The 14758-nt window shown below is 48.6% G+C and overlaps 1 protein-coding gene across 6 annotated transcripts in view; it reads right to left on the bottom strand.

The window, feature by feature from the left end:
- Positions 1–14419, bottom strand: part of WNT5A (Wnt family member 5A) — a 36352-nt gene extending 21933 nt beyond the window's left edge. For 2 of the 6 annotated variants that reach the window (XR_009565783.1, XM_030867449.2), the window contains exons 1-5: positions 8780–11613; positions 8038–8124; positions 7803–7924; positions 7145–7318; positions 6162–6295 (exon numbers count right to left, since the gene is read on the bottom strand). Coding sequence is in view for 5 of the 6 variants with exons in the window: in XM_030867449.2 (XP_030723309.2) it covers positions 6162–6295; positions 7145–7250 (240 nt within the window). In the remaining variant the exon portion in view is untranslated. Of the gene's footprint in view, positions 1–1857; positions 2789–6161; positions 6296–7144; positions 7319–7802; positions 7925–8037; positions 8125–8779; positions 11615–12875; positions 13068–14315 lie in introns of those variants that run through there. The other 4 variants (XM_060307693.1, XM_060307694.1, XM_070046625.1 and 1 more) reach the window with 4 other exon arrangements.
- Positions 14420–14758: the final 339 nt, after the last annotated feature.

Below are 14758 nucleotides of genomic sequence, written 5' to 3'. Positions count from 1 at the left end.
TATTAACGCAGCCGCCCAGTGCAGCTTGGCCTCTGGGGGCCTCCGAGGGCCCCTCCTGGGAGAGTGGGACCTGGTGATCTGAAGGGATGTGCTTGCAGAGCCAGAGGCGGGAGGAAGAGGCGAGCAGCTGCCCGCCGGCCCAAGGAACCGAGACTCCAAGACGTCCTACCTCAAGGCAGCCAACAGGGGGCAGCCGGTACCGCACAGCGAGGAAGAAAAAGACTTCAGGACTAGCTGAGGTCTGGCGCACCGTACTAACCCCTTGTGCACCGGGGAGCTCCGCTGAGCGGAGGGAAAAGCAAGGGACTCTGGCTGGGCCTCCTGGGCAGAGTCTTCCTTTGTGGAGACGGGCCTGGCTAAGTAAGGCTAGTATATCCAAGACCCGAGAACAACTGACCTTCTACTCCGCCCCAAAACACGCAGGGCACAGATCCACACACTCGGACACACAATTTCCACTGCCTCCCATCGCCTGCGCGCTTTCTTTCAGCTTTGGCCCCTCGGAACTCCCCTGGCAGAGATTGTCTAGAAACAAAATCTCCGCATCTGGCTGGAGCAGCCTTGAACGTTGGCGGGAGGGCAGGGGTTGAAGAGGTGCGATCCCACCGCTGGCTCCAAGTGACTTCCAAACAGTAAGCTGTCCATTTAAAGAAAGACGAGGGAGGAGAAGGGACCCTGATGCCAGGCTGCGATTGGAAAGTAAAACAAGGCCACAGGGTCTCCCAAGTTTGGGGGTTTTAAAAACGGGTTTTTTTTTTTGGTGGGGGGGGGGCTTGTTTGCTTTAGGAAACATCTTAATTACAATTCCAAGCTTATTTTCTAGAAAAACTGAAAAGGGGAGAGATCAAGAAAAATGAAAATAAGGATCGAAGCTTGGAGGACAGAGAGGAAAAGTTGTTCGGAAAATAGCAAGTTATACCGCAGGAAGAAATGTTAACTTTCTGTAAAAGTGAACTCTCGGTGACCCTCGGAGTGTGTGACTCGGCTTTAACATACAACTGACAATTAAAACAAACAAGAGTTCACAAACTGCCCCCCGCCCGCTCTCCCAACGCGGAGGCCCAAATGTTTCTAAAGGACAAGGCAGATTCCGCGCAGGGGGCCGGGGCGCGCTCTCCCAGCGGACAGGATTAGAGCCACCACTGCCAGCCCTCCCCGCCCCCATCACTGCTGCAAACTGCGGAGCTCACCCAGTGGCAACTAATAATGCTAATAACGCGACCCCGTTCCCCGAGCCAGGGTGCACGCTGGCCCCCTGCCAGGCACTCTTAAAGGCACAGGGCCTGCAGCGCTTGGGTCCCCGGCTGCGTTGAGCTTGCAACCTGGCCTCTGGCTGCAGAGGGCGAGAGGTGCGCTGCTCGGCACAGTCGGCCCCTAGTCCAGCTTCACGGTCTCTCAACCAAGGAGTCCCCTTCCCCTTTCTGAGCCCTGGCTGCACACCTTCTCTGTGCCCGCGCTTGGTAAATATTTGTTGAATTGAATCATTATGCTGTTACTGAAATATACAGAGTAAATTACACTCGCGTTTCTCAGGGCAAAAGGAAACTCATCCGTGAACCGCTGTGTTTCTGTCTCGTCTCTTCCCCACTTTTTCTCCAAAGTCTAAAAAGTTTGCAGAACGTTTGGTGGGACCAGGTCTCCTGGGAGGCCGAGGCAGTGCGCGGGGCGGGGGTGGGGGGGTAGCGCGGCAGGGAAAGGGTAGGGGTCCCTGCCAGCTACGCGGGAGTTCTAAGCCTCTCCAGGCATTAGGAGAACTGGCGGGGGAGGGATAGGAATAGGTGGAGGGGGGGCGGGATATTTAGTTAACTTCCAAAAGAAAAAAAAGTGGCGAGCGTCGGCGGAGCACAGAACACCTACCTTCATTGCGAGGGGGAGGGGGCGCGGGGAGGAAGTCGCCGCAAGACCGAGGGCAGCCGAAGAATCTGAGCGGAGCGGCCGGGTTAAGCCTGGAGGGACGATCCGGCGCAGAGCTGCGTGCTCCTCCAGGGCGCGTCGGGCAGGCTCAGGGGATTGGAGCCCAAGCGGTCACTGGCATCGAGTCTGGGTGCCTGAGCCGGAGCAGCGCTGGGATGCGTCCGTGAACCGAGGGGCGCCGAAGTCCGCCTGCCGGCAGCAGGAACAGGGCCCGGCCAGCGCGCAACAAGGGAGCCGCGGGTCCGGCGAGGGCGCGCAGGCGACTGTTTCGCGGCGAGGCGCTCCCTCTCCAACGTCCATCAGCGACGGCGGTAATTAGGGCTTTCCAACCCCAAATGTGGGCGTGATTGTGCAAAATACTTTACAACAAATAAAAAAAAAAATCTTCACAAGCGGGTGAAAAAAATGCCCCACAACTCAACTCTGGCCCGGGGCGGGGGGGGTGGGGGAGGCGATCCGTGCGCCCAGGTGCCCCCAGTTCATTCACACCACGTATTCTGCAGACTCCTGGCGGCTCACGCCTCCTGATCTCCAGCTCCTCCTCTCCAAGTCTGTGGCCGAAACGTCTGCTTCCAGGCGCTGATCCTGCGGCCGCGAGTGAGTGTGTGGATGTCTGTGTACACACACAGACACACACCCAAACACACACACACCCACACGCACTGCAGCTTGGGGGCCACAGAACAATCAGGCGCGCATGGGTTTTTCTCCGGGAGATGCCGCTGAAAATGCAGAAGTCGCCATCCGAGCTGCAAGAGTCAGCGCCAACTTTTGTCCTTTCATTTTAGGGTTTGGTAAAAAGGGGGAGCAGACTGGGTAAAAGTTGTCCCCGAAAGTTCTGCCTCCAGTGGGTTCGGGGACGATGCGCGACTGCCCCAGGGGAGACACTGGCTCCCCCCTCCCAACCCCCTTCTTTCCCTCTTCTGGTTAATCCCCCTCTTTTCCCCGCCTTTCCAGGGCGAAGAGGCGCGCGGGCACCGCGGCCGTGGGGCTAGAGAGGGGCGAGGGCGAGGGACTCCGCGGCGGCTGTTCAGCTCCGGCGGTCCATGGCCGGCGTGGCTCCCCACCTCCTCGTTTGGCGCCGGGACGAAGGGGCGGGAGAGTGAGCAGGCGGGCGGCGGGCGGTCGGGGCACGGCGGCGGCGGGAGGAGCTCGCTCGGCAGCGGCCGCACGGAACCGGACTCCGGGCGGCGGAGGCGGCGCCTCGGAGCTTGCAGCAGCCTTCCACGCGATCCTGCGCCCCACAGACAGACTGACCGACCGCAGGGACCACGTACCCCCCACCCACCCCCCGGCCTCCCTCTCTCCCTCACTCTCTCCGGACTCCTCTTTCCCCTGGTGTTCTCAGAGAAAAAAAAAAATTTTTTTTTTTTAAGTTTTAGAACCAAAGGCTGCTAGAAAGGGGGGGAGGGGAGGGGAGGGGAGACAGAAAAAAACTCAACTTTGTCTTTGCGCATGCGTGCTGAGGCCGACCTATGACAAACTCTGCAGGATTTTAAAGCCGTACCACGAGCTGGGGTGCAGGGGGGCGGGATACACTCCCTGCTCGATCCCCCTGCTTTTGGCTCCCCATCCCCCAGGCGTCTGCTGAGAGAGAGAGAGGTCCACTCCGCAGCCGCTGCCTGACCGCCGCCCGGCCCTCTGCTCTCCTTCCAAAACCGCCTACCCAATGGAAGCTGAACCCCAACTTCAGCCTGGACCCCTTGGCTCACCTGTCCAAGGCCGCTCGCACTGGGGCTGCACAGGGGCCTGTCGCCATGACACGGGATCTCTAGCAGGACCTCCTTCCCATTCTTAACCTTGGGGGAGGGTCCCTAAGCCCGGGGGCTGGAGACGAGGACAGGCGCACACATCCTGCCCCGCCCCCAGTGTAGGAGATCTGGGTGCTGGGGTGCGCGAGTGAGCATCTGGCTGCGACCCAACGCATCCAGAAGCGACCCGTGATCCTGCCGGGTTGCATCTTGGCTGGTCCCCTCAGGTGAAAAGGCTGCGAAGTTCGGCAAAACCAGGTTCTGCAGGGCACCACAACGTGCAGGCACTTCCAGACACCTGTGGTTTGGGCGACCCCGATTGGGCGGGGTTGGTGGACGTGTGACCCCTACTTCCCGCACGCCAGGGGCGCCACCCACAAACAGTGGTTCACACTGGAGTGCAGTTCTTGTTCTCAGCCCTCCCCATCCTCAACCCAAGGTGGAAGACACACACACACACACACACACACGCACACACACGCACACACACGCACACACTGGATTCAATTTCTGCCATACATCTGGCATGCCCTTGACCTTAAAGCACAAAACCCTTGGCCTGGGTACTTGGGGCAGTGGCTGTTTCGTTCTTTCCATCCCCCACTCCAATCTCTGGCTGACCACGCCAGGGCGATGCTGCCCCACCCTCTGCAAGTCCCTTCCTGACCCTTACTTGTCCCAGCTGCCTGTACCCCTCCAGGGTCCTGGCCTTTGCTGGGCACACCAGAATAGCAGTGTGGGCTTCCCACAAACTACAAGAGAAGCCCTGGCTTCCTCCGGGGACGATTTCTTTCACCAGGGACGCATGCAGACTTAAGAAGGGGGAACCCAACTTTATCATAGATGCCCTTGGGACATCTCCCATTCACCTGAATCCCCTCTCCCTTCACATTCTCTAGGCCTTGACCACATAGTGGCTATTTTCCAATTTCTAATCTAGCCTTAGATCTGCACATGGGAAGGAGGGTCTAAACAAAGAAGGGTCCCCTCCTGGCAAACTGCCCCTGGGCAGTCAGTGTCTCTCCGCAGTTCCCTCCCTCCAGCTCTTTGGCCCAGCGGCTGGCAGCCTGGATTCTCCGGGCTGTGGGGAACACACCCTCCTCCTGGGCTGGCACCCCAGCAATGCTCCGCAGCATGGCTTCGGACCCAGTTCACCCACGGAGGCTCTGATAAGTGTCAGGAAGTAAAGTGACTAAGAATAGAGTTCCCAAAGGGTGCTGAGCTGAAGCCCCCCACGTGGGGGGCACCTGAGTGCTGGAGGTAGAATGCTTATAAGATCCTATTCTGAGAATTTGCTCCAGAAACACCAGCTACCTAACCACAAACCTTTAAAAAAAAAAAAAAAGTTATATTCTGAATTATCAGAATAATTGCCGGCTTCTCTCTAATTGCCTTTGTTAGTTAGCCTTTGTTAGCCCCAAGAGTTTCATATCCTGTTTTGCTGTCTTTCCTCTAGTGGGAACTGGTGCTAGGTTATGGTTGAGTGTAAACTCTGCAGTCTGGAGTTCCAGTCCCAAATCTGCCTCTTTCCAGCTGTGAAACCTTATACAAGTCATTTAGCCTCTCAGAATCCTCTTAAACACACACATATGACAACACAAATATTGATTTTGTTACAATACAAACAAACAAAACCCAGAGAAATATAATGACTTCGCCACACAACAAAGAAAAACAGAAACATGATGACCTACCTGGTAGGAGAGCAGTGAAAACGAAACAGATGACCTTGAAAATCAGGGGTGCAGTGAGAATGAACAGTGATGCTTCTGGAGAACTTAGCAGGGGTCAGGCACGCACTGGGCACTGAATACCTGCTACTCTACAAAAAGCAGCTCTGAAAACAGGTTTTTAAGCTCCTTTGGTGGCAAAGCTGTACCTCCCATGACAAGATCATTTATAGTCTTAATTTATCCCAGTTGGAGTGAATGTTCGTACTCTTCACAGATGAAATATGAACGGTGTTGGGTTACCGGGTACTTCCCCAGACCTCACTGGGGCTATGTGCAAACTAAATAATCATATGCCCCATTTTGTCTTTCAAAAAAAATTCCAAAATTTCCAACAAACCAGTCTATCCCCAAGCAGTTCAGATAAAGGGTTGTGAATTTCATCTGATGAAATTAATATTGGGTGTGCTGAGATTATACCCCACGAGGATGCAATAACCTCTGTGACAGTGTTTTTCATGGCTGCAACTCCAGTGCTCAGAACAGTGCCTGGCACTTGGTAAGTGCTCAACAGTATTTGTTGAACGACCAAATGAATGCATGAATGGATGAAGGAATTCTTTCCAGGGGAAAATGTCAAGGGAGACCAACTGTGAAATCCACTGAGAAGCTTCAACCAGGTTCTGCTCTGGAAAGTCGGGCTCAGTTGTAAGAACCAGTCCCACCATGGGTGCTGGTTAATTTGGCTGTGAGAGGAGCAGACAGGTGGAAGGAGGCAAATGGATGCCTCTTCACCTCCACCTTCAAATATTCTCGTTTAACCTACCTCCAATTTGTGGAACTCCATGGCTTCCCTTTGCAAACCGTGTGTGCATTTGGGTGTGTGCACACAGATTGAGTCATCTGCAGACACACTGGCAAGGCATCGCCATACTCCACTCATTAAAAATGCTTTTGAGTCTGTGGAACAAATAAATCAATAGTTTTGGCTGCTCTCCCAACAGGGTTATTTCACAAAACAGAGTGCAAGATAAGGAATTTATGAACGATCGCATCCCTGTGCCGCCTTTCCCAGTGGGAGAAAGCAGGGCCTGGGTTGTCATTCTGGGAAAATCTACCCCCCTTTTATGCCCAGCAAATAATATTTTATGGCCCTAGGTTTATGGTGGTGTTTTAATGATCCGCTGTAGAAAGCGGTTTTCTCTCCGGTCACTAGAATTTGTCAAGAAGGGCTGGAGGCCATAAAAGAGGGACGGGCCCCAGGGACAAACAGGCTCCATCTTCTGAAATAAACTAATAAAGATTTCCAAGATGTTTACTTCTCCACCTCAGAGTCAAGACCAGCCGGGCTGCTGGCGAGGGGCCCACAGATGGAGCACTAAACAGGACAAAGAGGCCGGAAGGGGGTCAGGGCTTCCTCACCACCGCATGGCCACAGTCAAAGTAATACCACCACACTGTGTTGCCACTGGCCACCGGCCTTGCAGGGAGGAAGGGACAGAGGCTCCTTTGAGGTTGGAGGACAATTTTGGACACTGGGCAGACTCAAGGAGTCTCTTTGAGAACCTCAGGCTCTCCTAGCACTGGCCTAATCACGGTGCTCTCCTAACTTAGAGCCCTCTTTATTTTTATAGTCAATGGTGCTTTTTTTGTGGGGTGGGGGGGTGGGGGTTCTGAATGGATGCTCTGCTTTTTTGAGTTTTAAGGGACATCGAGGTCAAACAGACCTAAGTCTGAATCTCCACTCTGCCTCTTGCTGACCAAGTAACCTACAGGGGTCACTTTCCCTTCTGAGCCCCATCTCCTCACCTGTAAGATGGAACACATTAGGGGGGCTCCAACGATTGAGACAACGTACAGAAGGCTTCGGTCCAGCCTCTGCCCGTGGAGAAGACTGCTGCACTGATTTCAACATGAGGAATATCTGTCCCTGGGTCTCCGGGGAAAATCCTGAGACAAATGAGTTGCCTGAGGAGGGTAGGGCTGGATGTGTGGGAAGAGGAGAGAAATATGGTAGGCAATTATACATGATCCGCCGGGTCTGCACGGTAGAATTCAATAAGGAGGAGGCTGATAAGTGCCGAGATAATAATGAGTAATGAATAATAGTAATGATTGCTGGTAACATTTATTGAGCTCTTATTATGTGCCAGATACCAGCTCCTGTCTGAACTCTTTAAATTCATGGCTTTGTTTCATCCTTACTACTTCATGGGGTAGATCCTGTTATTATCTGCACGATATGGAGAAAAAAAGGGTTCAAAGAGGTCACAATTTCTATAAACCCAAGCTGTTCTAGTATTCAAACCCAACAGTTTGAACCCTGGTAATCTGCATCTAAATAACAGAGGCTTAACCACCATACTTTACCTATAAATAAAGAGAAAACCACTTTTTTAAAGGTATCTCCCCGATTCCCCAAATGTGCCCACACTTTTCCCCTTGGCCTCTCCCACATGAGGCTTACCTTAGTGGAAAGAGTCTTTTCCTGAAAGCTTCTGATTCACTCCACTAAGCCCCGAACAGAAAAACCACCAGAATAAGCCACACCAGGAAAGTCTGATTCAAGTCCAGTTCAGTCTGATGGATCTGTCAAAGATTTGTCCTTATTTCATTCACTGGCGTGCCGTGAAGCCACGACTTCCCTGCCCTCATTCCACCAGCACCGTCAGCAGTCAAAGCATCCATGCTCAGCAACTCACCTGGAATGCTGACCTTGTCTGGACAATGTCCTCCGAATTCCCGGTTCTCTGAGAAGGCCTTAGCCTGCTGCTCCTCCTGTGTTATCCCTGACACGAGAGATGAGGACATGAGGGCTCGCCCTCCCCAGTGCAGCTCAGATCATATCACTCCCCTGCTCGAAGTCTTGCACGGACTCCCTATCTTACCAGATGAAGTCTAAACAAGTCGACCTGCCTGACAGCCACATCGTAATGCATCCTTCGTGCTTGCTGTTCCCGGTGCCCGGAAAGCTGTTCCTCCCGCCTGGGCACCCTCACTTCATTCAGGCCACCACCTCAGTGTATACATCCTAACCTAAGGGACCTCCAGCTCCCCCTGCCGGTGGTTCTGTGCATGATTTTCTTCTTCCATCCTGGTCTAAAACGAGCTCATTTCATCGGCATGCCTATTTCTTTGTTTTCTGTTTCCCCTCACTAGAATGTAAGCTCCAGGAGGGCAGGGGTCTCATCTATCGTGTTCAGAGCTGTAACCTCCAGTGTCCGGCCCAGAGGAAACGCTCAGAATGAATGAATGAATGAATGAATGGTCATGCCCGTAGCAAGGGTTTGAACCTTGGTAATCTGACTGTAATATCAGGAGCTTCACCGGTATACTTTATAGATACTTTACCTACAAATAAAGGCAAAACTATTTTTTAATGTTGCCCTGGTTCCCCAAATGTGCCCCCATTTTTCCCCCCGGTCTCTCCCACACAAGGCTTACCTTAAGTGGAAGGAGTCTGATAAGAGAAATTGTTTTCTTCTGAAGGAAGATGGCGTTCCATTACTCCCCCTTTTGCCGTACTATTTCTTCGGAAAGGCGATTTTTTTCTTAACTGGCATTTACTTTTAAAAGGCAGCTGGCATGGTCAGTCTTGTTGCCCATTCCATATCGTATGTGGGCCACTGGGCCTCTAGATGCTGGGTATAGGAGAACATAGGTTAACTATTTGCAGGGGAATCCAAGTCCATTTATTAGACTCTCCTGAGAGACAGGAGAAAATGTTGGAATTTTATTTTGTCTTATTTATTTACTGGTCACACATTTCAATATCACGTGCCTAAATCTGTGTATTAGGATTTGCAGATCTGATTTGGCTACACTCGGTAATTACTTTTGTTCCCAAACAACCCATTACCCGGCCAAACTTCTGGGTATGTAAGAGAAGGTTTTCAAATTCTTCAGCTAAGTTCCTTTCTCTGGAAGAAAAATCTAGAAAAGTGTAATATGTTTCAAAAATTTCCGACTTAGGCATGCAGTGAAACTGGTTGGCAGAAGAACACAATCTCATTAGAAAGGGGCTGGATAACGTTCAGATTCGGCTCTAAGAAGATTCCAACGTAGATCAAATCTATCCTTTCCAGATACGAAGCAATGAACAAGTTTCCTTTCATGACCACCTGGAAAGCCTACCTGGAGGATGAGTGTTAAAAGTGGATTTTGCCTGAAGAAGAAAAGTGCATCCTGGCATCTCAAGACTACCTAAGAATATGAACATCTCTTTTTGTTATTTTCAGCTATGTGACACAATTTTTAACTTCAAACCAATGATGGAGAAAATTTTTCCGCAAGAGAGATACATAATAGTAACGTACCTAAATGAAAGGGACAACATTTCACCATTTAGTCGTTTATTTGGAATTCCTGATACCAACCTGTGCACAAAGTATCTAGGAAGCTGAGGAATTTTTTTTTTTTTTAACTTTTCAGGAACGTTCTGACTTACAATAGCAATTGCACATCTTACTGAATTTTAACTGGAGTAACTCTCACCAGATTTTTCTCTTCTGTGCAAATATTCTCGACCTCCTTAAAAGGGACCACAAATAATTCCAAATAGCAGAATTAAACCCCAAGTCCTTTTCATTTTGTATACATTGGCACTATAATCATCAATGCTCAATTAAGTGACACTGTTATGACTTCCCAAATCTGTCTCAATAAATCAGAGAATTTTGGATAAAAGCTTCTTTTCTCCACTTAGTTTAATCCTTAATTCAGTGATCTATAAGTGTCCATTAAGGTCAAGTGACAATTCATTGACTTTGAAAAACATGAGAAACACTCCTAGGGCAAAAGATCCTGATGTCTCTGAATGTATTTAAAGTAAGTGGTTTTGACTTAAGCAAAGATTTCTACTTAACCCAGAAGAAAAGCAGTTACTCCTTGGAAATAGCACAGAATTCAGGAAAGTGAAATGAATAATGGCAAAGGATTAAACTTACCTATTCCAGCCCGTACATATATCTACCGAGTATATACAGGAACACGATGGCTCCACTCATGTGTCATTTGTGGACAACCCTCCTCTCCTCAACCCAGGAGCATGATACTCTCAGTCATGCAGACGTGTCATAACAGAGATTAGTGAGTACGTAAGCACCATGCCTCCCTCATTCTGCATGCTCAGTTCAAGGATGTTTGAAAATACCTCTTTCTATTTGAAAACGGAATTCAATCCATGTGACGGCATCATCTATTTCAAAATTCAACAACAGGAAATAAAAACAAGTCATAAATTTAGAGTGTCAGTTTGCTGGGACTGAATTATAGCTACAGAAAATAAATCAAAGATCAGCTTAACACATATGGAAAGTAGTAGCCGTGGACATGACTGACAGGCCATTCATTCATTCATTCATTCAGCCAACATTTATGGCTCATCTACTGTAGATCATCAACTATTCATTTAACAAGCTTTACGACGCATTCATTCATTCATACATTCATCACATTAGTATTGTATGTGCCAGGTCAGGTTATCATGTTGGTTTGTTCATTTTAGTCAACAGGTAATTACTGAGCACTTATACTAGGCACTAGACCCGAACAGGCTCTAGAATAAAATCTCAAACGTGTGGCTGAGGGGGAAGCCCCCCGAATGTGTTTCTACACATATCCCGGTTGTTACTGCTGCTTGGGTGAGGGCTCTGGGTCTGTGACCTCTTAAGGACCAAGTTCAACGTTGGGGATCCCTCCTCGTGCTGGCTGGCCACGCTACAAGTCCCAAGGGGGTCCAGCCAGAGACAGGGGTTTACTCTGACTCCATGGGTCACCATCAGAAGACAAACCCTCTACACCCATGTCATTGCCAGGTCTCCCAAGCACTGAAGTCTTCCAGGAGGCTCAGAGAACAGATGCACACTGTCCTCTGTCGAATGACACTGGTTGGAGGTTGGGAGAACTTGTAAACAGTCTCTTTTCTACAATCGTGACTACCTACCCCATAGAAAATAGAATTTCCCCCCACTTCTGTCTTAAAACACTCACTCAGGTCTGTGCTAAGCATTTTATGGACATAATATGGAGCCTGACCTGAAGGCTGTTATTATCCTGATGTTACAGAAGGGGAACGTAAGTTTGGAGTAGTGAAGCAACTTGCCCCAGGGCACATAGCCAGGCTAAAGATGAATCTTGCAGATCAAGAGCCCTGGTTGGCTATAAATGTGTTTCTGGGTAAGGGGTTGGGAAGCATCCCATGACATAAGGAAGTGTTGAAAATAAAGGCAATACGGAAGTAAGCAGAACCCAGAAATGGAGAACAACAATGGGGCTTGTCGAAGCCCTTGGATCCAGCCGTGCCTGAGGGCCACCTTAACCTCCTTACCTTTCTTTTGTGAAATCAGTTTGAACTGGGCTTTAGCACTTGCAGTTCAAAGAGTTCTGACAATACAACAGTGTTGGGTTGTCTTAGGGAAATTAATATTTAAGTTAAAAAGGCAAATTCAGGTTTAGGGTTAAATGGCAGATACCTGTTCCCTGCTGGGGTTTGGACCAGCCCCCTCGAAACTAAAGGAGATTTGATCTGAGACCATCCTCAGGTTCTCTTGAGACAGACTATCTTGTCAGAGCAGGAAGAAGCCATGGGGGCTGAGCACTGATGTATGAATGGTGTGGCGTGGGAGAAGAGTCCATACGTGAGTCGGGCGAGGACCTCGGGAGCACTTGGAGGATAAGCGGTGAGGTCCAGGCCAGGAAAAGAGTATGTGAGGGTTTTTTCTCAGAGACAAAATACTCTGAGGCTGAGAGACGGACGGTGCAGCCTGTGACCTACGGTAACATCTACAGGACATCTGCCTTTGACGTATTTGGGACTATCAGTGAGGAAGTCAACAATTGTCTTTTAAAAGTAGACCCTCGGGAATTCCCCGGTGGTCCAGTGGTTAGGACTCCACACTTTCACCGCCGAGGGCCAGGGTTCAGCCCCTGGTCGGGGGAACTAAGATCCCACAAGCCACGCGGTGCGACCAAAACAAAACAAAACAAACAGCAAAACAAGTAGACTCTTGATTTCTGTGGTCTCTCTGATGCCATTTCATTTGGAAACATAAACGGTTTAAATAAATTAAATTCATTACTTTAAGCCTTAAAATCCAGATACTCAGGGGAGAGAAAGAAGGGACTTAGATTCCCTATGCCCATTAGGAATCAAGTTTGAAGTAACTAATTTCTCCATGTGGATTCATCAATTTGCTCCCCAAAAAAGACTTCTTGCAAGTCTCCTTCATGCCTGGCACTTTGCAGGGCTACAGAGATGGGCAAAAATTGGATAAGGTTCTTGCCCATATGGTACCTACGTATCTTCCCTGCCTAAGAGATCCTCCTTTTCCATGGTAGTGAATATATTCATTCAGTCATTCATTTAATGGTTTTTCATTTATACCAACTTGTATAAATATACATATTAAATATGACCAAGTAAAAGCTCAGCTAGCAGGATGTTCTAGGAAAGAGCTATTTTTTGAGGATAAATCAATGGTTTAGCAAACTGGGAATGTAAGAATTAACATGTTAAACTCCTGCTATACCTTTTTGTTACCTTTGTTAAAAATGGAAATTTTACTGAGTTTCTTCCTCGGTAAATACAGTCTGGTAAACCTGGATGACACAGACTTCAGTGACTCAGGCATGACGGTACAGGGGTGAGAGCTACACACGCCCAGTACAGTGGTCACGGACCACAGGCAGCTGCTGAGCACTTGGAAATGTGGCTCGTCCAAATTCAGATGGGCTGTAAGTGCAAAATATAAACGGAATGTCAAAGCCTCAGCACGAAAAAAGAAAAAGATTATAAGATATTAAGAGCGTCTAAACCGACTATGTTGAAATGATAATACTTTGGATATACTGCATTAGAGAAAATATATCATTGAAATTAATTTCTCCTGCTTCTTTTTAACTTTTTTAAAAATATAGCTGCTAGCAGATTTAAAATTGCATACATGGCTTGCATTATTTTCTGTTGGATGGCTCTGGGTTAGAGCAGGGCCCTGGAGTCAGAGTAAGGATTGAAACCTGGTGCCTCTATTTAATAACCGTAGGGACGGATAACTTAGCCTCACTAAACCTCGGTTTCCCACTCTGTAAGACAGTTACTAACAGTACCTACCTCCCTGGGCTGTTGTGACAATTAAGTGAGCAAATGTACTCACAGTGTTTAGCACAATGCTTGGCATGGAGTTCCTTCTCAGTGAGTGTCAGCTGTTCAGAGCTACTCTGCAGTTATCGTCTCCGGAAAGTCAGGAGATGGGGCTAGATCAGCACTGACAAAAAAATATACTATAGGAATTTGCATACATTCCTGACACCGAGTTGTTTCCTTTTAATTTGCCATTTTCCTAAATCTAAAGTGCTCACCAAACGAGGGTGGTGTTACCGGACAGCCGTGATGAGCCAGGTTCTGGTTAAACACAAGCTCTGATGAGTTAGGTTCTGCTTAATTGAGGACTAATACTCATTATAATTCTTCGTGGCACTGAAGAATACATGCAGTTATGGTCACACACACTATTAACATAGGTAATGGTTCCTGGGAGCCTACCATGTGCTGGACATTGTGTTAAGCATTTTCCTTAAAGGTCATGCTCCCAACAGCCTTAAAGCACAGGGAGGTTGAGAGATTTGCTTAGGGTCACCCAGCCAGGAAGTGGCAGAGACGGGACTCAACCTGTCTGTTTGACCCCAAAAGTCAATCTAAGTATTCCTGAAGCAGAAATAGTCTGGGTAATTCCTTGTGGTCATGAAACTATGGTGCTTTCCTCAGAGCTCCACGGACTGTTTAGCTAGAGGAGAAAGCTTGGTTTATCACAGGAATTCCCGATTGTTGCACCAAACAAACAGAATCAGGGATTTCATAATAATGAAAAGTTCTGCTTTCAAAAGGTGTCCATTCTCTAGTTACAAGGAAGCAGAGGACATCCGTCTGTAATAACGACCCCATTAAATGCAACCCTTCCCATTTATGGCTCTAAAATATTACCAGGCAGAAGCGGAAAAGTGGCAGAACTTTCTCTCTTGAGAATTTTCCAGGACCTTACAAACATGACCCCATTAATCCACTCAATACCCGGATGAGATAGGTAGTTGGTTGTTATTATTCTTCTCACTTTCAAGATAGAAAACCTGAAGCTAAGAGAGATTAAGCAATTAGTTGAAGGTCAAATGGTGAGCTAGAGACAGACCTGGAAATGAAACAATTATCTTCTGAAATTCCAATCAAACGCACAAACTGATTGGCTAGTTACCACCATGTGCTAATATCCAGTTAGATGCCCTCAGCACAAAATGACTGGCTTTTACAGGAGACTTCTGCAGCTGTATTTGCCTGAATTTGTATGGATTGGTTTAATACCAATGTCCAAACTGACATCAGATTTTTCCAAAATATTGGCTGAAGGAAAATACAGTTCCTTGCTCCAAATG

This window comes from Globicephala melas, chromosome 11 (genome assembly GCF_963455315.2).
Source record: "Globicephala melas chromosome 11, mGloMel1.2, whole genome shotgun sequence".
Lineage (NCBI taxonomy): Eukaryota > Metazoa > Chordata > Mammalia > Artiodactyla > Delphinidae > Globicephala > Globicephala melas.
This window is presented reverse-complemented; position numbering and strand designations above follow the sequence as displayed.